This window comes from Onychomys torridus, chromosome 19 (genome assembly GCF_903995425.1).
Source record: "Onychomys torridus chromosome 19, mOncTor1.1, whole genome shotgun sequence".
NCBI lineage: Eukaryota > Metazoa > Chordata > Mammalia > Rodentia > Cricetidae > Onychomys > Onychomys torridus.
In genome coordinates this window covers 54,773,503-54,801,147 of record NC_050461.1, presented here as the reverse complement: position 1 = coordinate 54,801,147, position 27,645 = coordinate 54,773,503, and the positions used below count along the sequence as shown (strand labels likewise).

Sequence of the window (27,645 nt, the reverse complement as noted above, 5' to 3'; positions counted from 1 at the left end):
CTCAAGATTACCACAGGATATCAAGTCTGAGGCCAGTCTGGGTTATAAGAAATCTGGTCTCAGAAAACAACACAGTTTGGGTAAAATGTCATGATGATGAAATCCATTACTTTGTATGTTAATTTTTTTTAATTAGAGAAAGTTAAAAGGGAAAAGTGGGCCAGCAAGATGGCTCAACACTGGCCACATGACAGAATTGACTCTGGCAAGTTGTCCTCTGACTTCAACTGCATCTGTATAGGTACTACCTCCAAATCTCACCAAGACACATCAGTGGAGTTGGAGGTGAGCGTTCACCCTGTTTCTTTTTAAGTAGATGCTGTAATGCCCAGTGACGCCCTGAGTCTGACTTTGGACATGGTAATCAGCTGATTCTCAACCCTCCACTATGGCCAAGTTCAGGGGGCAGGCTGACCGAGACAGTCCACTGCGGCAGCTTTGGCCTGTGAGGATCTTCAGTGCTGCCCCACCAGACATCATAGCCGTCAATCCACAGGAGGAAGCATCACAGCCCTGTCTACAATGCCATCTGCACGAGAAGACAAATGAACAGCTGTTCTGTTATGGAGGGGGAGAACACCACTGGGGCCCGTTTCCTCCTTTCTGAGCATGGAATTTTCTTTCTTTCCTCTGTGTGGTGAGTTTCAGGAGATGGGCGTGTTGTGTGGCAAACATGATCTGAGTACCTGCCAGGACCCAATCTACCTGTTCATCTCAACAGAAACACTAATGCTTTCTGGGATCCTCAGTCCTCAAAGCATGCCCCTTGCCCCATCCTTCCAACATACAATGAGACATACAAGATGCTACATTCTGACTCAGACAAGCTATGGGCAGCAAAGCAAAGCAGAACACTGTATTTTCCTTTTGGGGTCCACAGAGGTTTCCTAGTGAGATCTGGGCTCGCTTTACACAGCAGGGCTGCACGAGGGGATGACTGACCACATGCGTGGTTACCAGGTGTTTGGAAGGGTCTGCACTTGGCTATGTCATGTGCCATGCTTTGATCTAGCAAGGGGGAGGTCTTTTGCTCCACCCCTTGGCATTTCTATAAACAGCCCTTTAAAGGAGACAGAAGGGGCTGGTAGGTTTTGACTCAGGCCCTCCCGAGGCCAGCCTGTGTTTCTATCTGTCTCTCTCCTCTACATTTCTACCTAAATGTTTCTCACTTCTCCGTACTCAAGAGTACCTTGAGGGGGAAAGTGGGAATGGGTCCCCCACACTTTCCTACAACTGTTGCAAGGTTCTCTTCTCAGCCCGGGGCACAGATACCCCAAGGACAGGAAAGGGGAGTGTGGCTTACCATTCTATGTCCCCACCATTCCAAGGCAAAGGGCACTAAATGCGCCTCTGGAAGCCATCAAAGAGAGTCTCAGAAGCAAAGAACAATGTGTCTTTCCAAAGGTGCTTTGTGTGTCGCCGCCTACCACAGCTTCCCCGTCATTAAAACTCTCCGACAGATGCAGTCTACGCCATTTCGGATGTAGCCAGTTTACACACTCGGGCCTTCATGTGCTCTCTCCAGACCATTTCAACCAAACTGTTTCTCAGGGTACGCCAGCTACTGTAAGTCCCTCTGCCCACCACCTCCCTTGTCTCCCGAGGACGGGAGGCCACTCAGCATATGAATTCCCACCCTGTGCAGATAACTCAAAAGCTCTACGACAGTCTGGGAAAAATGGACTGAGTGAAACCTCCTGGGCTCTCTCTCATACAGACTTGCACTTGGCCGGCAAGGTGTTTCCCCCTCTGGCAGCCCAGAAAGTGGGGTGCTCCCCAGGGTGCTACAGTCTGCAAGGCAGGACACAGCAAGCACCGTCACCTGAAGTTATCTGATGCAACCTAAGGATCCCTACAGATCTAACTTGCTCTCCCTATATAGGAACTCTACCACACCACGTGCGACACAGAGGAATTCCAAGTTACAGCCCCCGTTCATGATGCTTTGGCCCACCAGTCTGTTTAAATGTTATGCTATAGCACATGTCTAACTGCTGAGAGAGCTCAAAGAAGGTAAGGACAAAGGTAGGTGCAAAGGCCAGATTGTCAGTAACTGGAGAAAAATACAAGCCGAAAGTAAGTCTAAGTGGGCAGACGAGGAGGTGAATTCTGGCAGGAGAGAACAGTGTGGGCAGCCCCGAGGTTAGAAACGCAGGACAAGTGTAGTGATTTGAAAGGAACGGCACCCAAAGGGATTGCACTATTGGGAGGGGTGGCCTTGCTGAAGGAAGTCTGTCACTGTGGGGGTGGGCTTTGAGGTCTCTTTGGCTCAAGCTTTCCCTCAGTGCGACTATCAGTTGACTTCCTGTTGCCTGCAAGATGTAGCAATCTCAGCTCCAGCACCCTATCTGCCTGCATGCCACCACAGATGATGGACTGAACCTCTGAAACTGGAAGTGAGCCACCCCCAAATAAGTGTTTTCCTTACAAGAGTTGCCGTGGTCATGGCGTCTCCTCACAGCAATAAAAATCTTAACTAAGACAACAAGTTTGAAATGGGGTCTGTGAAGAAATAAAACCCAGCCTGCTCTGACCAATCAAGTCACTGGTAAGTCCTTGAATGGGCTGGTTCTGCAAAGAGGCCTGAGCCATCTCTGAGATGAAGTACTCTGTGGACATGTCTGTAGCTGAGGGGTCCCAGGCTCAGCAGACATCCACAGCCCTGGACATGTAGGAAAGGAAGGAGTTCTCGTGGCCAGTCCCCACCAGCGATGGTCGCCTTTACTCCAGTATTTCCTGAGCTACGCAAGGCGCCCAGCACCCATCTCAGGAATTATAAAAGGGCCACTGTTCGGGAGGTTAGACGAAGTAAGATCCAATTTTATCCCTTTTTCTAATGTAAGATGAACTATCCTATAAATAAGCAATGGACTGGGTTAAGGCTAGTCCAAAATGTCAATTTAAAAATCACTGAGAACTTTTTAAGATGTCACAGACGGAAGCAGGTGGGATTGCCACACCAACCACCTGCACACAGCCCAAGAAGCGCCCCCTGCCCCCCCACCCCCCCCCCACCCCACCCCCACCCCCCCCCCGCTTACCATGAGCATCTTCTGCAGGTCCTCCTCAAAAGCATCCATGTTGCAGTCGGTCTTCTCCAGGCCGTCCAGAACCTCCTGCAGCATGAACTGGTAGTACTGCTTCATCAGCAGCCCCCCCTTCAGGACCTCTTTACACTCGCGCACTAGCTGCAAGAGAGCACACACGCAAGACACAGCGGTCACCCGCACACCCTGGCCACACAGACTGTCAGTCCTCACAAATTCCCCCACAAAAGCCCCGGAGGGATCTTGCTGTGAGGAACCTGAAACAGTCTGACTCCCAAGAAGCTTGTTGTGTGTGGCAGTTCAGCCATCTGTCACACATGAGCACACAGTGAAGAATCCCACAGCAGCCACTGTTTGCTAGAATGTAACCTACAAATAAATTCATACTGAAAACAAATCTCACTTAGTAAGGCCACTTTTACCCATGCATACCGTAAGACAAGAGGTAGGAGAGGGAAAAAAAAAATCTTATGAAATAGGAATTTTAACCAAAACCAAGATTTGAATAACGAACCACAGAAAATGGTGGCTTCTGAGTAATGCATCATAGTTTACCTTCTGTGGGGTGTGATTCACCTACTACCAAAAATGTAGCCTAGTTTACCTTCTTCGGGGTGTGGCTTCATCTACTACCAAAAGCTGCAGACCAAGCCAACGCTGATGAAATCAGAACTCAAGGACAGGGGGAAAGGAAGGTAAAAACAGCAATATACTGGCATAGCAGGTGAGGTGTGGAAGAAGACAGACAGAGGTGAGGCAACCTAGAAGGCCCCTTGCATTATCAGAGCTGGGACACAACACCCTCTACAGTCCCAGGACTAAGGACAGACCCACACAGTCACACTGACTTACTTCCAGAGGCAGCAGCCGCAGGGCAGTGGCTAGCAAGCAAAGGCTGCAGCTTTCCAGATTCTAAAATGGGCACTTCGCTACTTACCACTACGCTTGTGCCCAGGCATTCATCAGAGCTTCAGCTAAGACTTACCCACAAGCGTGTATGCATTCCTGGGGAGCACTGTGGCCGTGTAAAGTCTTGTTTTGAGAGAGTACTGAGAGAAAAGTGGGAAGATTTACATGTGTGTGCAAAAACACACACATGTACAACATACACACACCGACTCACTCTCATACTGCTATGTGTAGGAAGTGTACATGTGCAAGACAGATAGCTGAATGGAAACACACATGCTCTGTGGCCATCTCTTGGGTGCCAGGAGAATGGGGACTATTTTTAATTTGTGTTATTTCCTATGCCTTTCCCAATTTGTCTAAAACAAGACCTAGATTGCTTTTTGCAGACAGAAGCCCATAAACGTTTTTTTTTAAAAATTATCATGGTGCAAGAACTAGACCTACAAGGCAAATCTCCTAACAGTGTCTGTGTCTCCTTTCCTGTATCACATCCAGGCAGGTGTTTACTATTGCTCCTTGAATCTTCCTAACAGAAAAGTCTTTTCTCTGAAATACTACTGTTGGTCACTGAAGTGTTTTCACATAAATAGTTATTTAACACCACAAGAGCCTGTTAGCGAAGGGGATTCCACCCTGTCTCACAGGGTTGTGGCTGAAGTATCTGATGAGGAATGGGGATAGGTATCTGACTAGCATGGTTGCCTACTGCGGTACATAGAACAGGATAAACTATGGCCAGGCAGACCAGGAAGACAGCAGGGAAGACAGTGAGAAGGAGGCGGGGCTAATGTGGAAACCGCTCTGGCTGGTGCTGTGTCAACTGGAGTGCATGTGCATGGGCCCACTCCAAATGACCCATTAGTCACCCTGGTCTACCCTTGACCAAACAGACACAAACCCCATCTGGACCTGCTGTGGGACCTGATTGAGCTGTCTGTCTTCAATGGCACTCACTGTCTTGTGAGTCACAGAGCCACGTAGCCCTTCGGCCTCTAGCAGGTGGCTGTGAGGATCTGAAAGGCTTGGCTTTACAGTTCATGTCAACATGCTAACAGCACAAAGCCTAAGAGATACTCCTTAGCCTTCACTCTGTCCAATAAAACTCCTTCCAGTCTTCCCGCTGCCGCTCCTGAAACAGCCCCACAAAGTGAAGACCCCACCTGAGACTCACAGCTCGGAAGGAAAAAGCTGGCCCTACCGTTGATGCTCCATAGCAAGCACCAAGTCCAGACTATCCCCAGACGTTTTCCTATCTACACATGCCTCTAATACAAGAAGAAAGAACCCAGACGGACTTAAACTGTCTTCCAGGGATAAACAGGAGCTACAGCTCAGGGAAGTGTCACCTGGCATGTAAGGCCCTGGGTCTGATCTCAAGTATCACCAGTCAACAAGACTGACAGATGGACTGGCAGTCACAGCACATCCCGTTTTTAGACTTTTCAGAAAGAAGTGAATGGTCAAAAAGCTGAAATGCACTCTTATAGGTAAAGAACATTCTAGATTGCCCCGCAATAGTAAAAACAAACACTACGACATGTTCTTTTCACTGTTTGTAGTAACGGAGGGAGGAAATCCTCACAACAAAGAGGAAGGCGGCAGCAGTGATGCAGCAAGCAGTGTGTGTAAATGAGCATTTGAAACCGACCTGTTTGATGCTCAGGAGAGAAGGCTCGCCAGCAGGCCTCTGCTCCAGCCGCAGCTTCAGACACTCATGGATCACGTTCAGCAGGACGCGGCAGAGCACGAGGAAGGCGGGTTCAAAGGAAGGCAGGTCCATGGCCTTCAGCTCTTCCCAGGACACAGGGCTGCACTTCTGCCCTGAGGAAGGAGGTGTCCCCGACAACTGCACGTAATCCGAGCCCCACATGGGACCTGGAAAGTCAGAGAACTGCAGCGAAAGTTCAAGACAGATTAAAACTGTGCGCGGGACACTGCCTGAAGCTGTGGTCATAGGCTTTGCTACAACCTGCTGATGTGGCTACAAGGTTCTCGTCCTAAAACAATAAGGATCTCCAACAATTCAACATTTACACAGACCCCCAGTGTGTTAGCCAACTTACACTTTCATCAAGGGCAGAACCGTGAAGTTTCTTTTCAAAACAAACCCACTGGACACAATACACACAGCGCTATCTACAATCATGTCTAGACTGGGAAATCAAGGACTTGCTAAATTACAAGAAAACAAGATTACAAAACTCTTTAACAGCTGTTCTGTCAAAATAAAACAGTTGAGTCAAGCCTGCATTCATTTGGAGTCACACTTCCTGATGCTGCAGAAGACAGTTTCTCCACTGCAGCCGTCAGTCACCTGTCGCCTCACGTGCCTGGAGGTCCTGCTGTGTGTCTGGGTGTCCTCCCCTCTCCTTCAGCTGTCCCCTCTCAAATTCTGAAGCTTTTCCCCAGAAAGCAGAGGACCTGAAACTTCCTCCCATCATTATGAAGCCTCTGCTATCACCACTTCCAGAGTAACCTCCATCACCTCCACCATCACCTCCACCATCACCACCTCCACTTCCATCACCTCCACTTCCATCACCTCCACCATCACCTCCACCATCACCACCTCCACTTCCATCACCTCCACCATCACCTCCACCATCACCTCCACTCCCATCACTTCCACTTCCATCACCTCCACCATCACCACCTCCACACACCACCTCTACCTCCACATACCACCACCAATCTCCACCAATCTCCACCATCACCACCTCCACCACCATCACCACCACCACCTCCATCTATTACCAATGTTAAAAAAACCTTGACCTCTTTTATTAAGTGAGGTCACCAATGTCTGAAAGTCTCACCTTCCTGCATCTCTAACTGCAGCTCATTCTGCACCTGTGGTATCATCGGTGCCAGTCCTCCTTGTCACTTAGGGAACCCTTCACTGTTCTCCACTCACATCTTGACCTTTCATTATTCCTTATACAGGAGCCAAGCTCAAGACACACTCAGGGACTCACCTGATGGCATCTAGACTATAGCCTTAGCCAGGGTCTACAGGGACCAATGTTTGCTACAGGCACCAACTCCCCTAACCCTTTCAAGGCTGCCTTCCATCTGCCAACTAAAGCCTTGGTCTAGCTCCCACCTTCCTAGATGGCCTCATCTCTCCTCAGTGCTCTCTGGCCCTCACACATGTGTCCATCATGCTGCTGTTGGCCCAGGCCTCTTGCTCCTCTAGGAATTTCCCTACCTCATCCTAATTTCCAAGATTCACCTATGACACCCTCCTAAGGATTTGTTGCACCCTGAAGCATGCCAACCACACTGTCCCTTGAGATCATTTTGACTGTCACCATAGAGATATCATAGTTCAACGAGGGGGGGGGGGGAGATCAGGGCTCAAAAGTCAAAAAGGCTGGCTTTGTGTCATTTAATTGGCTCTACGGTTCTAGAAGCCCTGAAGAGTCCCTCAGGCTGCTTATCTTAAAAACAGACCTGGCTGGGGATTATAGCTTAGTATAAATTACTTGCCTAGCCTCAACACATATATACATTCTCTCTCCCCCGCACCCTCCCCCATTCACTGTCCACCTTCTACAGATTAAGTAGAACAAACTGAAAAGGGACTAATAAAAACTATTTGCTATGTCTCCCATCCATCCCGTTGCTTTGGAACGAATGCAGGCAAAGGCATCTTAAGTCAGATCTATGCTGTATGTCTGCTACAACTTTCCAGGGCTCACTAGCTGACTGGATAAGCCCTGGATGCCGACTAGACGATCTGTGTCGATTACCCTCTCCAGGATGGCTCTCAGCCACCTTGGGCCATACTGGAGTTCTGTGCACTCTACTTCCTAGGCTCTTTCTGCACTTCCCAGCTGGGTTTCCATGGCTTCTCCGGATCCTGACATCTTAACCCACTGACCTCGAGTCACCCCCCAGGGCTCTGTTCCAGGCTTGGCTTGTCCTTCTAGTTGAAACTCAGTGCGTACTAGTACCCGTGAAGGCCACGCCCTCCACACTGTACCAACCGTGAAGGTCGGTTGTGAGGTCTTACACTGTGTTGACTGTAGCAATCATGTGCTGGGATTCTGCACAGGTCAATCTCTGACAAACGACTTGGTCTCTCAAGAGGAGGCCTGAATGCCCCAGGGAGCATGTTTCTCACAATCTGCATGTCTTTCAAATGCATGCTTAGCTACTCAGCCATATCCACCATTGCACAGTTATCTGTTTATCTCCAGTTAATTCCAGGGATGCCGGGCCAGCTGCTGGACCAGTAAGTTAATGGTGATCACTCCCACAAGACCCACCACGATTCTTCTCTAGCTCCCCCACCAGCACCACGAAACATATGACCCCCAGACCTATGACCAATAAGTCCTCAGTTCTCAGATCTGTTCCTTTGCTACTTAAGGATGCCATCCCAAACTGAAACTTCTAGGGAGCCAAGCAGGTAAGCAGGCAAGGGTGTACCGGATGTGGGCGGGGCTGGGGTGAACTCACTCTTATGCTGCTGGTCAGCTCCAGTCAGCAGTCTGTGTGGGAAGGAGGCCCAGAATCAACAACCCTGGTTATTCCAAGGGAAACCCCTAACCCAGAGTTGCAGATGAACTCCTCCCATTTAAAAAATTAGCCACTAAGTTGAAAAGTAGTATTATATGTGTATATGATAGGTATATTATCTTTAAAAACGTGTGAGACAAGACATTAACTCTAGGAGTCAGTACAGTATTGCCAAGTGCAGGCATGGCTTAGCCAGGCTGCTGGGTTCCTATCCTGGTGCTGCTGCATATGGCGCGCGCCCTGGACCAAGTTCCTTGACCCTCCTTCTCCTCAGGTGCAGGCTGCTTCTGGCTCTCTCCTTGCTGCTGCTGTGCTGTTACCATGGGATCCTGCTCTCCCCTAGACTTCCATCCCTCCAATCTTACTGTGAGGTCAGATCCGGCTGGCTCACAGCTGTGGATCCATGCCGCACAGCCTCCCCCATGTAAATCTGTTTTAAAACAGAAAACCTCTTGGCAAATGAGCGAGTATGTGCTTCCAGGCTGTCACTCAAACTTCTTGTAACTTTACTTAGGAAATCAGACAGGCAAGAACGGGAGCAAACAAGTTACCCTGCCAGGGCAGCTTCCCAGTAGCATGTGAGGCACTGAATGGCAGCGAGAGGATCACCGCAGCCTCCCGGGTACTTGCAGTGGTTCACTCAGACCTGCACCGGGCTAGCCTGGCTGCTACGAAAAGCCAGGACAGGCAGAGGTGGCTCTTCAGGTATAGCCAGGCTTGGAAACCAGGCATGTTTTAAAGTCTGGCACCTGGGAAGACGAAGTGGCAGCCTGGCCCCCGATGCTGTATCCACTCTAAACATAAAGAAAAGGCAGCCTCCTCGGTGTCCCGGGTTCCAGGACAGACTGGCACAGTGCTTAACCGCCAAAGACAAACAGTATTTTATTGGCCATGACACATATAATTACACGATAATTTCTAATCTAAGAAAGTAATTAAGACAGTAACCGAGCACTTTCTCAGTATTTGTGGTAAGATACCAAATGCAGCCAAGTAGGGTTAGTATCTAATATACTATAGGAAAATAAATATAATCTGCCTGAGGAGCGCTGGGAAAGTGCACTACAAAAAAACAATAGCAAAGGGAAATACTTGAACCCTACGTGGTGACTCTGGGTTTAGTCCCCACAGGGTAAAGGAGCACAGGTACACTAGGCATGTTGTCACCAGGAGAGAAAAAAAGCTAAAATACGGAGCAAAGAGGTGGTGCCATGCTAGCATGACAGCAAGGGCCTTGTCCCTGCCTTAGGTAGATGGACAAGTATCCACAGGCCCATGTGCCGCAGTCACTGTACTCACAGGCAGTGTCCACAGAAAGGTGGGCGGGCAGGCATCAAGACTGGAAGCACTGTGCACGTACACACACACACACACACACACACACACACACACACACTCTCTCTCTCAGGGAGCCCGGCCTGCTATTTGGAAATGGCCACCAGGCAGTCGGGAATTTGGATCACGGCAAGGTGAGAGGAAGCAGAGGCCCCTGAGAGCCGAGCAGGCTCCACCACAAAGGAGCAAGAGAACCAGGGGATAAACAAGGAAGCCACAAAGACCTCAGGCCAGCTCGAGGTACACAGGAGGGAAGACTAGAGCCTCATCCAGGTTCTCCCTCTTCCGTGACCCTGTCCTGGCTTCGGGGGGATGCTGCCGGCATTATGAATCTATCATACAAGCTTCCATGCGTTTTGTGTGACAACCTGAGAGCCTCTCAGAGAACACTCTTTGAGATCGCAAACAAGTGCCTTACATGTGAACTCTGACAATCAACCCATGCACTAACTGGAGCGTGCCTGTGAGGTCAGGGTGCGTCCTGGGAAGGTCAGTCTGCAGCCGCAGCTAGCAACAATCACGGAGTTCACACAGGCCATTAACATGGATGCTGTTCTCGGTACTAAAACAAATGCAAGCAGGCTCAGAACATTCCTAGTTTGCCATTCTTTTAAACAATAAATACAATTAAGCTTTAGAGGAAAAGTGTTTTTTAGAACATGCTTCCAGAGGGTTATTAAATGTTATTTACAAAACTGGTTACAAGCAATTTAGTGAAAACGAAGAAAGATATAAAGCCATACACAAGAAAAACACAAATATCACACATAAATGTTATTTCTTTCCTATAAAATCCTTCAATGGCATCAGCCCAGCAACCACAAAGACGGGACACAATCATAGGCACGCTCTGCCCTGTCTGCAGCAGGGTCAGTCTGGAAGGCCGCCAATACTGACGCAGGGCCGCCCAGGCTTGTACTGCAAGTAATAGGGGTCAGCCTCACTGCCACAAGAGCATTTCACCCCAGGCCTCAAACGCCTCCAGAGGGACCATTATTTGAAGAGACTAAAGGGAAAATAACATTTTAAAAATAAAGAGAAGTCCACAGTCATTTACACTTCGCTTTGATAGAGGAAAAAATAATAATAATAACGTAACAATAATCCTAAAAATAAAGGAGTTTGTGACCAACACATACAGGTTTTAGCACATACACAGATATCTTTTGAGGCCTCAACTACACGTGGGTAGACAGGGAGGCATTATTACATGCATTTCCCAGACACAAGTCTGAGGATCACAAAGACTGAGTCAGTGGTGAGGAGTCACTCTGGAGACGGGGCCTGGCTACTGGACTTTAAAACTGGGCTCTGGGAGCTGCTCGCCAGCCCCACAGGCAGCCCACTTCTGGTAGCTTAGCAGAGTGCAACCTTTCTGTTCCTCTTGCTCTCTCTTCTCAGCCTGCTTCCCTCACCCGCTGGGCTCCTCTCTCCCCAGGCCGCTGACCTCCATGCCAGCTTGACTCTGGTGATTCATCCGTCCCTTTTCTCTGCTCCATCTTCCTTCTCTAGGCAGCTGCTGAGACTCACAGCTGGCCTACCCTGGGGTTTTTCTTTGAAACTTTAATGAAATTGTCCTGGAGCCTTGAAAACAATTCTGGCTCTTTCCCAGAAAGACTTAGTAACATGACTAAGACAGAGTAAACTCAGGATGAGAGTGTGTACACACACATAAACACAAGTATGCACAGCACACAGTTCACACATGTACATAGCACACAGGCATGCAGACCTCCACTTACAGGCATTGTGTTCCTAAAGTAGGGTGAATACAAACTTCCTTTCACACCAGGTTAACCGTAACTTCATGACCTCCTTGCCTGTCAGTGTGGCTAGCCTCTGCTGCAGGGCTCCAGTCATACCTATGACTCTTTGACTGACTGACACTGTAGGAACCTGACTGAAACAGGGAAGCTTCCTGCTTCAGCTGTCTGCAGGTAATTCTCATTACAGACTTTGTCATTGTATCACCTCAAAACTACCACTTTTTAATTAAAAATAATTTTTTAAAAATTGACCCTGCCTTGTCACACATATCTTGATGCCTCTGTAGACAAATTCCTAAAGTATAGAATTAACCACATGAAATCAGCAGAAAATCCTCATTTTACATCTACAGCTTTGCTCTGTGAAATCTACACAATGAAATCTTATCATAGCAATTCGTGTATGAAAAGGAAAAAACCTTGGTTTGCTGCGTATGTGAGTGCTTGACTGACCGTGGGGATGCAAACACAAAGCTTGCAAAAACCTGAGTTCTCCTCAGCTGTCTTCTGCCTTATGGAAATGCCTTCTACCATTTCTGACTCCGAGCCAGATTATACAATAAACTGAATCTTAAAAAAATTAAAGTGGTACGTATATACACATATGGCTTCTAGAGCTGGACTCACCAACTAACCCAGGAATTTGGAATCTCAGAGGACGGAGAACTTTTGCTGTCAGCCATGTGTACACGCGAACTCAAGAGAGAAAAACTACTCATTCTGTTTTGGACTCTCTAGGTCAGTGCCCCACAACATGCCCTTTTTAATTTTACTACCCTGAACAGTAAGGAACTTCTAAAGTGTCAAGCTTTCAATATCAAATTATAACCTACTTCCTGAACGTGCTCCTCTCAAAAACTCCCAACACGGTGAAAGATAAACAGAATGACCAAGTCCACTTGGCTGCACTGAGCATGTTAGCCTTGACAAGTAGTACAGACTTTCCTCTTTGGGGAATCTTTACATTTCTAACTTGCATCATTTTAAAATTCCAGTAACCAAAACTGGGCTTTCTCCACAGTACAGTGGCAAGCTGTTTCCATTTCTGGTTTGGAGACCTCTGGTGTTTGGTTTTTGTTGTTTTGCCATGCTAGAGACCAAGATCAGACCCAGGGCTTAGCATTCAGCTATCTCCCAGGCCAGAACAAGCTTTCTCAAAGAATTCAAAGAGCTAGAGATCCAGTCCAGTGGTGAAGCGCCTGCCTACCATGCACAAGGCCCCTCAGGACTAGGATGGATGGATGGATGGATGGATGGATGGATGGATGGACGGACGAACGAACGAACGAGTAAAGAGATCCAGTCCAGTGGTGGAGCGCCTGCCTACCATGCACAAGGCCCCTCAGGACTAGGAGGAATGGATGGATGGATGGATGGACGGACGAACGAACGAACGAACGAGTAAAGAGATCCAGTCCAGTGGTGGAGCACCTGCCTATCATGCACAAGGCCCCTCAGGACTAGGAGGAATGGATGGATGGATGGATGGATGGATGGATGGATGGATGGATGGATGGACGAACGAACAAATGAATGAATGAACGAATGAGTGAAGAGATCTAGTCCAGTGGTGGAGCACCTGCCTACCATGCACAAGGCCCCTCAGGACTAGGAGGAATGAGTAAGTGGTTGATCTGTGACTCTGGAGGCCATGTCCATTTTGAAATACTTGTCTATGACGCCAACTTTATTACTGACTTAGCTGCAGCTTGTGGTCACCCAGGACCAGCTCCACACTTTACACCCCAGTTCATCATTCTCCAGATGCTATTTATATGGTTGTCTTCCATGAACATGCCACCGTGTACATCGTTCATTAAACCCAGATGCGCTGTTCATAGATTCCCCTTACCATAATACTCTACGGCAATATTTATATATGCAACTTGTATCTGCCATTTGTGCCTTGTCATGGCAAGACTATTAAAGTCCATGTGATCAATCTACACACAGTAAGTGGGATTAAAGACATGCCATCACGGCACAGCACCTGCCGAAACCTACCTCCACTGGATGGTCGCTCTTCAGCAGAGCTACACGAGCCCTTTGCAGCGAGCCGTGCATCAGCTTGTGAAGTCGTAAAATCAGCTTCCTCAGCCCCATCTGCTTCAGAGCTTTGTCCACGAACGGTCTATAAATAGACGTCAAACAATGCCTACGAAAGCCGGCTTCGGTACCACAGTCTGCGGCTCCCCAGCCCACAGAGTCCTCCTCGGACTCGAGCCTCTCAAGTTTCCTGGCTATGCAGTCCTGTGAGTGGGCGTCCAAAAAGCTGTCTGTGGACCGCCTGAGCTCTGGAACCCTCGGGCTGGGGGTTCGCTCTCCGTCGCTCTCCTCTGCTCCACTCTCCAGCTCTTTCAGCTCTCCCTCTGTGTCCTCACCCTCGTCTTCTGGCTCATGGCCTTTGGATGTCCGAGGGGAAGGGATTTCAAACACTGGCCAGCCAATGTCTGACAAGTTCTTGATTCCCAGAACGGTGCCCATAATCCTCAACTTCTGATTTAAATCTTTCGTGATGTTCAGCCACAGACAGAGTGCCTGCACCCTGTCCTCAAAGTCTTTTGCGGCATATCTCTCATAGTCCTTCTGCAGAGCCTGCAGCGACGGATAAAGTGCTTCAATGTACTCTAGCAGCTCCATTATCCGCTTCACCTGCTCAAACGAGACCCTCTGGCGCTGGAGGTGCTCGTGGTACGTGGAACAGCCCATACTGTTCGCCCCGTGAGGGGTTCTGCACGGCCCTTCTCTGGAAGGGCCGTTGAAACCAGCTCCATTTCTAGTGAAGGCGATGCTCCCATAATTAACTTTGAACGTGAGGATTTCATTGATAATATCCGGGATGGCTTGGCGAGCCGTGTATAAAAAGAGGTCCTGGTCGTTGATGGTGCGACCTGCGTGCCAGGCCTGGAGTTCTAACCAGATCAGTTCGTTCGATCGGTTGAACCAGAAAGCAGCCGTGTTTTCTTGTCCCCTCTGCTCCCTATCCTTCTTCTTCGAGACTGAGGTAAGCTTTAGCAAAAGGCGCAGTGTTTCAAAGAACTTCAAGCGATCCGCTGGGCAGTCACTCCGGGAAGTCTGCCGGGCAGTTCTGGCTATAGGCATGGGCATAGAGACCGGCAGCTTTGTGTTGCTGCAGCCAAGGCTGAGGTAAGGCTTATTGAGATCCACATCTGGAATCGACTTTTTTGGCAAAGACCCAGCCACCGAGTCCAACATGAAGGAGCACTGTGCGTTCTTCTTATGGTCTCGCTCTGTTGTTCTCAGAGTGGCTCTGATCTTCTTCTCCTGCTTGTAGCTGTATTCTTCCACGGGCTCCACCCCCTTCCCCGCATCTTTATGTGGAGACTGATTTGGTGTGTTCATTTTTTCTATTGAAAAGAAAACAAAATCAACAGCATAAAGCTCTAAAATCTGAAGCTGGTCATTGTTTTAAACCAAACTGATACTCACATGCATTTACACTCAGGCTATCACTGTGAGAAATACAAGTTCCATAAGCCGAAACTGGAAAGTAATCAACACACACTCTGTAATTTTTTAATGATTGTCTTCCTTTTTCTTACTATATACTTGTGTTTTTTATACTCACAACCACTGAACAAACTGTCACGTTCAACACTACAAGATGTACTGAACCCCTCAATTAGATGTAACCATCTTCAACTTTAAGAAGGGGGATGGCATGGGAAGTGTGACAGAGACTGGGCTAAGAGAACACCAATCCCTGCCTTAGTCTTAACAAACTTCGTTCATTTAGAGGCAAATTATTTCAATCTCCTGGCTCCCTCTTCTTCCTGGTGGAATGAGGTGACGTGCCATCAGAAGGAGAGGCTCTGGCTGAGAAGACGCTCAGTGGGTAAGACTGGATCCCGAACAACCACATCAGAATCAGGTGGGCACGAGGACCATCTGTAACCAGTGCTGCTGGGTGGTGGCAGGAGATCTCTGAGAACCTGCTGGCCAGTGAGTGCCGCTGACTCCGTGAGCTCCAGGTTCACCAAGAGACCCTGCCACAGTAAAGACACTGCAGAGCAATCAGGGAAGAGCCCAGTGCTGACCTCTGCCCTCCCATGCACACACACACACACACACACCTGAACACATGAATGTGCCCCCACACACGCAAGCACACGACACCACAGACATATGCAAAAACACCAGGAATTCTTAAAGCCCCTCCAGATTACTTCCAGAAAGAGCAGAAAGACAACTGATAAACAAAACTGCCGAGCACTGATTTCCTCTCCTGCTTCCTTCTGTCACAAACAAAGGACCTGAAGGTGAACAGAACTGAAGACACACAGACCCATCCATTTTAACTCACCTCGTCTGCCATAGAGCATAGGGAGTCACTCCAAATCAACGAAAAAGCAAAGTAAATCTCACGTAGTTCCTCCAGACCAATGTCAAGGCTCCACTGAGTTGATAACAAACTTTGGAGTAAACACACACCTGCCTTTGTATTTACATTTTACCACCACTCGCCAGCCATGCCTAAGCCTCTCATCCCAGAGCCTCCTGAACACAGACAGCAGCCTTTGGGGCCCACTAACTATGTGAATGCTAATGTTTCCAAAGCTTAGATCTTGAAGCTGACTCTCCCCTGGTCTGTTCTGGCTTTTCCCATCCCCATCCCAACTTCCTTGATAACCTGCCCCACCACCCAAGCCCCACACCTTGTTCAGAGTCCTGGATGCAGACCCCCTCTCTGAACATCTCTGGGGTCAGAATGGGGCATGACCAGTGGAGACATGTAAGGTTCAGGCACACATTCACCAAGATACTCCAGGTACAGGTTTCTTTACACACGTGTAGGTAAGAAACGATGTTTTTCTTTATCATTTACAAGTATGCAAAGTATAAGAGTCTCTAAATAAGCAAGAGTCTAAGTTAGAAGAACACACTGTGTCAGGGGCAAGCATTTGATCACAGTTATGTCTTCAGATTTGATGGAATGAGGTATGTTCACATGAGTTATAGAGCAATATACCTAAAAATTAATGTACCAAGGAAAAATTAAACAAGATCAATTTGCTTTCTAATTAAATTATTTTAAAATAAGGATTAAACAAATTTCCAGTATATCTGTATTTAGCTTACACACCTTATACTGATGCTATAACCCATCAAAAATGATTTCTAAATCATCTGTTTATGTGAGCACACGTGTATGTGCTGGAGTGTGCACAGTGCGGGCAGAGGGGAACTATGGGAATAGGTCCTTTCCTTCCACCATGTGGGTCCCATGCAGCTCAGCTCTATACCAGACACTGCTGAAAGGCCTTACATTTTAAACCTGTACAACCACCATGGAGTACTTACTGTTAACTACTTTCACTTTATGGATGAGATGAAAACCCAAAGAGATTCACTCGTTGGCCTGTCTTCAGTGGGTGATAGGGTTGAGCCACCTTGCTAACCATTTACTACATTTGTAAGCATGAAACTGTTTTATTTGTTTATTTGTTGTGTGTCTGTGTGCCACATGTGTGCCTGGGGCCCACTGAGGCCAGAAAGCCTTGGATTACCCAGAAATGGAACTGCAGATGATTATGAGCCACCACATCTTTGATGGGAATCGAACCCGGGTCCTCTGCAGGAGCAGCCAGTGCTCCTGACTGCTGAGCCATCTCTCCAGCCTTTAACACTTTTTTAAATTAATGACATCTTAAGATTGATGGAAATGTTATTTATAATATTAATTACTCTACCTGTATCAAAGACTATTGGGGTCCAGCCCTTGATAGCCTTTTCCCAGAATCTGTGGGAGAATCTACAACCAGCTGAGGAATCCACTCTGAATGATATCCAATGAATCTACACACACGATACTCTGTAGTCCATACACTTAATTCTTCGGAGTCAAAATCTATCTGCACAGCTTCTGTTCTCATACTTAGCTCCTTTCTTGCCTGATCTCTCGACATTTTTCTGCTGTTCCCTCTAAATTCTACCTTCATTCTCCCATCTATTCTTCCCCGTCTATTCTTCTCCATCCTCCACCTCGTTCCTCTAGTCTTCCAGTCTCTGAGGTTTTCGGTTATATACCTATACAAAGCAGTAATTCTCTGGCCAAGGCAAGATCACCCAGGCTTGAAGTCTTTCAGGTTTGTAAAGGCACATAAGAGTTTACCTCAGGCAGTGACTGTCAGGCTTTCTTTTACAACCCAAAGTGGGAGTGGTTAAAGGTGGTGGAGTCAACTAAGAGCTAAAATCGGTTAATATATCAGAAAAGGGGAATTCATGTGCTCAAACTACATTCCTAGAAGTGGTTAGATAAAGTGTTAGGAGTCTACAATGTTAGTATAAATCATGAGTAAAATAAAACTGCCTGTTTTTCTTTAGAAGCATAACCATCTCTGGGTCATTTTCTGGCAGGGCGGGGGTGGCTAGGCAGCCTGTGTCATAGCCTGATGCACCTGGTATGTAAAAGCCCCTTTGTTCTGAGGAACTGTTAAAGGGGAAGTCTAGAGATATCATTAGGGCTATCGGAGAAAGTTAGGTTAAAGCTTAATTTGCCCAAGAAACAAAGCTATGTACCTAACATATGCCTGACCCTGGCAGCTGTCTCCATGTGGACATATACCTTATTTCAGGAGACTAGTGGGTGGTCTGGAATGTTTCTCTTTCTGCAGTCTGTCCTTGGATGTTTGAGAGGTAGGTGTCTCTGATAAAATGCTTTTGTCCGGAGATGGCCCTGGCCCTGGGTATTTGCTAATGGAGATACTTACAGAAGGCAGATATCTGAGTCTAATGCTAAAAAGGGAAGACAAAAGCCTGGAAAAAGGAAGTCTTGCCTGCGTGACTGTTATCAACACAGCTGGGGGAAGTATCCAAATACCGTAATTGTATGGGGAAAAATTGTGCCCAATGAATGATCAAACACACTGTAAGAAGTTCTTGGAAAAAGACTCAATTGGGGAAGCTATAATAGCGCACACAAAAAAAGCCAAGTAACACCAATACTCCTTGAGCCTTGGCTTCCTCTGGGAAATATCCTCTACTCTTCCAGGTAATAGCTTTGTCATAGTCAGCTGAATTCCTACTTCTTATTTCTGTGGCTTGCAACCTACCTGCATTAAAATCTGTTATGCAATCCATTCAAATAAATGTCTTCTCAACCTTCCTCTTTCCAGCCCTCAGTGCTTCCCAGCTCTCACTCAAATGCAAGCATCTGAGTGTCTAAATCACCTTGCCTTCTGGTTGTTTACTTCAACAATTAGACCCATGGCAGGACTGGGGGTGACATGATCCCACTTGTCCGTGTAGACATAATTTCATTTCAGCAGGCCTCAAAAACTAGTGTTTGTAGGTCATAACTGTATACACACAGCTGAGTTTACCATTTAGTGCACAGTGTGTGTTTTACACAACTGTTTGGAATGTGTATTTACACAGAGCAATGGTGTAACACTTGGATCCACAGTGTGTGACAGAAAACAAATAGGGAAAGGGGCGAGACGGGACAGACAATGGTTTCTTCCCCAAAACAAAAGACAGGTTGATAGAGATATACATACACACACACACATACACACACACTCTCTCAAAGCAGAAATTCACACATTGCAGTGAAATTCAAGCAGAAAACAGACTGAAGCCCCAGTCTACCAAAATGGGGCTTAGTCGACCAGTCTACATAGCTATGCTCTTCAAATGATGTATTTGTTTTTGATGGTATAAACAGATGTTGTGCTCTCTAAAAACCAATGGCCAGACAGGCCTCCCACATCATAGGGAATCCGGCCACTCAGGGAGATCTGCGGACACCAGGGCTTTAGGTCCAGAAGGCACCCTAAGCATTGCACGTCTATCTTCCCCACTGACATCCCAGATAACCTTTAAAATCCACCAAGGGCCCACTGCTAATCCAAAGGGTTGTTAGCTCAGTTTTCCACTGATACTAAAGCCTCTGAGATCAACGAAAATTCCAACACAGACAGAGCCTCTGCAAAGGAATATTTAAGAGCTATCAGGGTGATGTACATCTTTAATCCCAGCACTCAGGAGGCAGAGGCAGACAGAGTTCAAGACCAGCCTGGTCTATTTAGTGAGTTCCAATCCAGCCAGGGCTGTATGATGAGACTCTGCCTCCAATAAACAAATAAATAAGTGATCACATTTTGGATAGTGGTAATCTTGACTGTACTTTAACAGTTATGATTCTGATAAGGTTTTAACAATGATCAGCCAAATGTATGTTACTTCTTAGGGCTGGTTTAAGAAAAAGTCAAACTATCCTTAAATTTGTTTCCTTTAGAATTAACAGAAGGGAGGAAGTAAATTCATTTTATAGTTTTAAGTATGCTAAATAGGAATTTCAAACAGATGAGGCAGCAACCATGATGTCATAGGCAGCATGTCCCTCACAGTAGGAATCACACTCATACCCTTGCTGTGGGCTTTATAAGTCAGTGGTCTGTTCCTGGCCAACACGAAGAGAGACTGTAACTACAGCAATGGGGTTGAGTTAGCTGCCTATCCTTTATACATGGGTGTAACACATCTCAGGATGAGCCATTCTGAGAAGAGAAACTTCTCAGGCGTGTGACAAATTCTAGGTTGATACTTCATTTTTAAAAAGATTTATTATAGCTGGGTGGTAGTGGCGCACACCTGTAATCCCAGCACTCGGGAGGCAGAGGCAGGTGGATCTCTGAGTTCGAGGCCAGCCTAGGCTACAAAGCGAGTTCCAGGGCAGCCTCCGAAGCTACAGAGAAACCCTGTCTCGGAAAAAAACAAAAAAAAAAACAACAAAAAGAAGATTTATTATTCTTTTATTTACATGCTATACATGTGTATGCACATGTGTACAGGTACCTGAAGAGTCCAGAAGAGGGTGTCAGATCACCAGAACAGGGTTAAAGGGAGCTTATCTGACATGGTGCAGGGAACTGAACTCCCATCTTTGGAAGAGCAACCAGAGCTCTTATCCAGTGAGACATCTCTCCAGCCCAGGTCAGTGCTGCTTAACCTTTTCTGGGTGACAGACTGTCTTTGAGAGTCTGATGGAAACTATAGACTGGTTCAAACAGTGTTCACAATTACCATAAGAGGTCCCTTCACTGTCCAGGGCTGCAGAGTCGCCATGACAGTGACACAGAGAACAGGACGCAGATGGCTGAGCCCTTCTTCTGTCCCTCGCGTTTTGCTCAAAGCTGTATTTCCTTAAACACCGTGCTTCAGGCTGCTGGTGTGCACACTTTTGTGTGTTTAGACACACACTGTGTCTACACATGGTATTTACATTTGACCTCCCTTCCCAAGAAATTTCTCACTACCTTTATGTATTTAACTGCAATCATCAATTCCCACAGGAAACATAAACTATTAAAAACAAGCAAATTTCAACAGCTAACACAGGCTAGCAGAAACTCAAAACATTAATAATGTAGAAAATACAAACAAACAAGGCTTGCACACACACTGCTAAGAGGAAAAGCAAGACCAGTCCTACTGAGCAACAGCCTGGGCACTACTTACCAACTTTTAAACACACACACTTTCCAATACAGCAGATCCACTACGAAGTAGCTAACCTCCAAAAATAACTCCCCATGTGCACAAGGACACAGATGTTTCTCACAACAGCAGTGCTTATTTGAAAATATGGGAGAAAGTCCATAAGGAAAATGGTTCCAAAGAAAGCATGAGTTTAAATGTACTGACAAGAATGACAGTCACCCACCCACAGCAGGAAACAGCAGCCTTCACCCACACTGCATGCTCTAACAACTAAGTTAGAAACCCTCTTGACAGTGCAGCTTTACAAAGCAGAGCGCCTGCTCGCCCGCTAGGAAGCGGTGCTCGCCCGCTAGGAAGCGGTGCTCGCCTGCAAGGAAGCGGTGCTTGCCCGCTAGGAAGCGGTGCTCGCCTGCAAGGAAGCGGTGCTCGCCTGCAAGGAAGCGGTGCTCGCCTGCAAGGAAGCGGTGCTCGCCCGCTAGGAAGCGGTGCTCGCCTGCAAGGAAGCGGTGCTCTTCTCAGTACCAGTGTCTCCCCTCTGATGTCTCCGATTTGAGTTTACCATTCCAACACATTACTGATAGAAATCCATAGGGACTCAGCAGTACTGCGATTCCACCAAATAATTTCAGCAAGAGACAGCCTTCTGATCTCACATATGCACCAGAGCACTACAGATCTCCAGAACCTGAACTTAGAATTCCTAAAAATCAAGCCTACAGCATAAGTTGCCTCACTCTGAGTCCAAGAGAATACTTCAAAATCACATCTATAACAATGACTTCATTGCAAAAGATACAGCCCTGGTGGTGACATGCCCCCACCTGAACTCTGCTCTCAGTGACCCTCTGGGGCTTTACACTCCCACATTTTTGGCATTTATGAGGAAGAGGTGCCAGAGGAAACAAAAGACAGCAAGATGGCATGCCAATGCCCCAGAACTTCACAGGGAGGCACGCAGGGCTAAGTCTCCTAAGACAGCTAAGGAACCACACCTCTGGGTACTAGGCCCTGTGCAGTCCCTCCCACAGCACATGGCTGGCACCGCACAAGCGGAAATGCAACAGAAAAGATGCTTCAAGACTCCCAGGCAGCAGCACCTCGGGAAGCCAGAACTGATACCCTAGACTCTCAAAACCCTTGCTCAGAGAGAAGCCACATGCCATGGGAGAGGACACACTGCACACGGCCAGACACACTGGAAACTACGCAGACGTGGGAACTGCCACGCAGGAGAAAACAGGGTCTGCCGGCCATCGCCTGGTCTTGCCATCTCAGCTCAGATCCAGACATGAAAGCAGGGGAGCCACCTGAGACATCTGAGACACGGCGACACCACATGGAGAAGGGCTAAGGGCTTAGGGTCGGGGACCTAGCCAAGCCACATTTCCAGCCAATAGGACTGCTCCAGCTAAAGCTCCAGACACCATGGGCAGATGACCTTCTACACTGCCTAAACATCTGCATGACAGAATTGTGAGCAATGGACAGACACACTGTCATCCAGAGTCTCAAGGTGGTTTTTAAAGGTCAATAGATAACCAGAATAACGGAAATCTCATCAGGGACCTCTTTGTCCAAAAGGTGAGTCCAACTTTGACCACAGTCCTAAAGTTAACAGTGTGACTCACAGAACCACTGCAAAGCAGGAATAATGCTCCAGCTCACAGACCTTGGAAAGCTCTGAAAAGAAATCAGAGCAATCTGATTAATTCTAAGAAGCTCTTCAAAACACTGAGGGACCAACAGATTACTGTGACTCATGCGTGAGTCTGCCATCGTGGTCTCCCTGACTCAGCCAGGTTGCAGAACAAATATCACTTGTTCCGAAGTCTTCCAGTGGGCCTTCTCGATGCCCCTCCCTGAACCCTGGGCAACCTTGTGCACCCGACCACACTAGCATGCCGCCTCTGAGTTGTGGGCTCCCTGCAGCAGATGGGAACATGTCTTGTCCATCCTCTAAAAGAGAATGTGGAGCCGATGGAAAGAGTGAAGGAGAAACACGGACAGACAGGAGGAAAGGAAGGAGAGAGGAAAGAGGACGGGGGAGAAAGGAAGACTAGACAGTGGCAGCAGCCACAGTGAGAAGAGGGATGGCTCAGGAAGACAGACAGGCAGGCAGGAGAGCCATGTGACCGCAAACGGCCAATCCAAGTCTGCAAGCCCTGAATCTGGGGCTGCCAGTTAACCCGAAAACGTGAACACTGTGAGAACTGAATTTACTTTAAGATTTAAGGCAAAGGGAAAAGAAAGTGTTGAGGAGAAATGTTTTAGTTCGAAGTAGTAACAATGACAGGTCACCACATAACCCTCTACGCACTGTAAAAACACAACTGTACAGAGAAGACAAGACAGCCAGGGGTCGCACATCCACAATGTTCCTGCGCCAGAAGGGATCCAGGCGACCCGGCACCTGGGTTTGGACCTCGTACACACCACACACCACACAGCACCTGGGTTTGGACCTCATGCACCACACTACACAGCACACAGCACCTGGGTTTGGACTCTTGTGCACACTACACAACGCCTGTGTTTGAACTCTTGTGCACACTACATAGCACCTGTGTTTGAACTCTTGTGCACACTACATAGCACCTGTGTTTGGACTCTTGTGCACCACACTACACAGCTAAGTTCTGAGTGCAAATGAGTTCTGCAGAGCTACTGCACTGTTACAGTACAGAAGCCACGATTGTTAAGACCGCCCACTGGCCCCAGATGGATGCCTCATTACATCTGTTCTTGGCGTTTATGAACAGAATTTCTGACAACCAACAATTCACAGGATGACATGTGTGATGCTGCTTCCTGACACACCCCCAAGAGCATGTGAGACAGACACCCAGAGGCTGAGACAGACTAGAGACGACACGGCAGGTCCAGAAGCCGGAGCACAGGTCACTCTGAGGAGCGAGCAGCTCACAAAGCACTGAGCACAGAGGCCAGGTGTCAGCAGAGACAGTGCAAAGACACACAAGCAGACAACAGCAGACACGCTCCCAAGAGCTCATTATCCCCACGGTGTCAGTGATTCTTCCGTTTGTGCTCCTAAGCTTCACAACCAGTATGTGATCCTCTGCAGCAAGAGAGACATTACTAAGGATTCCCAGGTTCCTGGACAGGGACTGGACAGCTGTGACTCCAAAGGCCCAACAGGATCCGGTGCTTCATCTGAAGCACCTACAGAAGACACGTGGGAGACTAGGATCCCTCCCATCCCTGAAACTTGACCAGTTTATGAAACATACGTGTTCTAAGCAGCTGAGGAGGAAAAGTGACAGGCTCTCTCTTCCATCCTTTCTCTATGCAGCGGGACAGGTCGGGGAGCAGTCACATAAACCCAGCCAGTGCCTTTGCTTACACTCACTCTCTGTCACACGTCTGGAGATAAGGTCCAAACTGACTCCACGAGAATTAGTGGCAAAACCGGGCCTTCTGCTTGCAATCCCCAAGTCTCGGTCTCCTAGTGTGTAGAATGGGTGCTGAAGAGCGCGACCCAGCCAGCACTGTAAGAGGGGGACAGACTACAGACAGCTGTGCCACCACCAGCAAACGCTGGCTCAGTGGCAGCTGCCAGGCTCTGACACTCGGTTTCAGGTCAGAAACCTCAACGGGCATGGGAGAGACATTTTCTCGGAGAAAATGGCAGAGATTGACATACTCCAGGTCACAAATTTTAACACAAAGTTTTAACTTCAACACATTGAGTTTTAACTTTAACCCTAACTTTAACACATTAGTTTCTAAACTGTAGCTACAGCAAACATTCTACTGTAATAAATCATTTTAAAAGAAAGTTTAAAATTAACTATTTGTAAGAAAACCATTGAGCAGGGAGTGAGGAATGGCACATATTTGATCCCAGCCCTTGGAGGCAGAGAGGAGAACTGAGCGAGGAAAAGAAAAAGCTGGCTAAGGACAGGGAGAGAAGAAATTACCTAGAGGTCAACGGGGTGGAGCCCTCAGCCGAGGTGGAAAGGGACCCAAACCTTAGGCAATACTACGGGTTTGAAGAAGCCGTAGGGTCCAACTTGAGAAAAGTGGTTTTGCTGAACTGAACAGAAGACTCTACAACCCCACGGTTTCAGGGGCTGGGCTGGCAGGCCGCGTGCAAAACACAATGAGGCCGCATCTTGGCGTAGTTCTGCTCACCCATCTTGAGGAAGGGCAGTTAGGATGAGCTGAGGAAGTAAGAGGGCAAAGAGCCATGTTGTCAGCTTCTAGAACAGGACATAGCTGGGCTCTGAGAGCCTACATAAAGAGGAAGGGAAAGAATGGGTTCCCTCAGTGGATCCCAGATCTGGGGCTCCATCTAGGTTTCCTCCATGGTCCCAGATATGCGGTACTATGGTGATATACTGTGTCCCTCCATATAGTGTATACCTTAATAAAACTTATCTGGGGTCAGAGAACAGAACAGCCACCAGATTAGACATAGAGACCAGACAGTGGTGGCACACACCCTTAATCCTAGCATTCTGGAGGCAGAGATCCATTCAGATCTGTGAGTTCAAGGCCACACTAGGAACACAGCCAGGCGTGGTAACACATGCCTTTAATCTCATGCCTTTGCTTGGGAAGGACACACACCTTTAATCTCAGGAAGTGATGGTAGGAAGCAGAAAGGTATATTATCAGGCATGAGGACCAGGAACTAGACTTTTAGGCTTTTAGGCAGTTCAGCTGAGATCCCTTCCAGGTGAGGACTCAGAGGCTTTCAGTCTGAGGATTCTTGGAAACAGAATCAGCTGAGGAGTTGGCAAGGTGAGGTTGACTGGCTTGTTCTGCTTCTCTGATCTTTCAGCCCAATACTTGGCTCTGTTTTTTTATTAATAAGACCTTTAAGATTCATCTTACAGGGTACCATTCAGTTTCCTGTGTGGTTCCCGAATCTGGGGTACCATCTAGGTTGCCTCTGTGGCTTCTGGATTTGAGGGTCCTATCTAGCAAGTGCTTAGCAAGTGTTGTGGTTTGAAAGAAAATGACTCCCATAGAGAGTGGCATTATTAAAAGATATGGGGCTGTTGGAGTAGGTGTGGTCTTATTGGAGGAAGTGTGTCATTGTAGGGGTGGGCTTTGAGGTCTCTTATGCTCAAGCTATACCCAGTATCACAGTTCACTTCCTGTTGCCTGCGGATCAGGATATAGAACTCTCAGCTCCTTCTCCAGCAGCACCATGTCTGCCAGCATGCCGCCATGTCCCACCATGATAATGGTCTAACCCTCTGCAACTGTATGCCACTAAAACTAAATGTTTTCCTTTGTAAGTGTTGTATTCTCGACAGGATATGTACTCACTCATAAGTGGATTCTAGATATAAAGCAAAGAACAATCAGACTGCAACCCACAGAACCAGGGAGGCTATATAGCAGGGGGGACCCTAGGATGACTGTCGCTTTTAATAAGTTTTGGTTTTACTCAATTACTGAGCAAGCCTCAATGAAACATTTCACTATTAGGATAAGAATTTATACTGTATCAAGCTGATAATAGAAAAATTAATTAATTAATTTAAAAAAAAAGAGTGTTGTCTTCTCACAGCCACAGAAACCCTAACTAAGACAGCAAGCAAGATCCCTACATACTGTCACTGTCAGAAGACAGAGGCTTTGGCTAGTTCCAGAATTCAGGGAACCACAGGCTAGCTGTCTCCTCCAAATGTCCTGTATTCCACTGCTGGAGAGAAGGACTTGGAAACCCCGAGCAAGGGATAAGAAGAGTGCAGGCCATCGATGTAGACTCCAGCCCCGGAGGGTTTGCAGGCTGGAAACAGTCAGCCCCCTTCATGGCCTCAGAAGGCTCCTGTCACTGGCTTCCACCACAACCCAGGACTCTACTGGCTCCTCACCCGTCCTTCCACTGGTAACAATTCAAAACAACAAACCCTACAGCCAACACTGAGGTAAAATGTCAAACAAAGAAGTCATTAACACTGTCGAAAAGACTGGTCAATCGATGCAGTCACATAAGGGTGATGCCCTGCCCTACACACACCCTCGCACAAGCAAGCACCTCTAAGCCAGGCTCACCTTTCAAATTTGCCCGGCTGGCCGGCCTCCCTATACTGTTCCTCTGGTGCTTGGTTGACAGGCGTTTCATCTGCCGTGGCGTGCTCGGGGGTGAGGTGCTGTAGAGGTTTTCTGTGTTTGCTTCATCAGAAAAGTCCTCTGGGTCAGACTCCAGACTCTTGCAAGCTGACTCTCCCAACATGCACTCCGGCCTACGAGCAAATACAGAGAGAAAGAGCTGGTTAGTAACACAGGAACTGCAGTCACTGCTTTCTTTGAGAAGGCTGCAAATGTCTCCACCCGCATTTCCTCAGCATCGCGATCCTTCAGTTTCCACTGTGGAAACTGCACTCCCACCTCACGGGAGCAGAGACAGCGGGTGTGGCCACACTTAACCGTGCACTGTCAGGTGCAACACGGGCACATCAGTGTGCTGTTTCTGATGCCTCTTTTCTAGCTGACTGGGCTTCAGACTAAAAACTACAAATTAAAGAGAAAACAGCAGCAGACTAGAAGTTGCAAATCAGACAGAGCTAAAGATAGACCTGTGCACCAGCTCTGGCAAGCAGACCATGAGGGGGCAAGCA

General features: G+C 47.7%; 1 protein-coding gene across 1 annotated transcript in view; it reads right to left on the bottom strand.

The window, feature by feature from the left end:
- Window positions 1-27,266, bottom strand: part of Map3k4 (mitogen-activated protein kinase kinase kinase 4) — a 63,040-nt gene extending 35,774 nt beyond the window's left edge. The window contains 4 exon segments of the mRNA XM_036168667.1: window positions 3,042-3,188; window positions 5,608-5,850; window positions 13,589-14,952; window positions 27,080-27,266. Coding sequence (XP_036024560.1) covers window positions 3,042-3,188; window positions 5,608-5,850; window positions 13,589-14,952; window positions 27,080-27,260 — 1,935 coding nt within the window. The 5' untranslated portion in view covers window positions 27,261-27,266.
- Window positions 27,267-27,645: the final 379 nt, after the last annotated feature.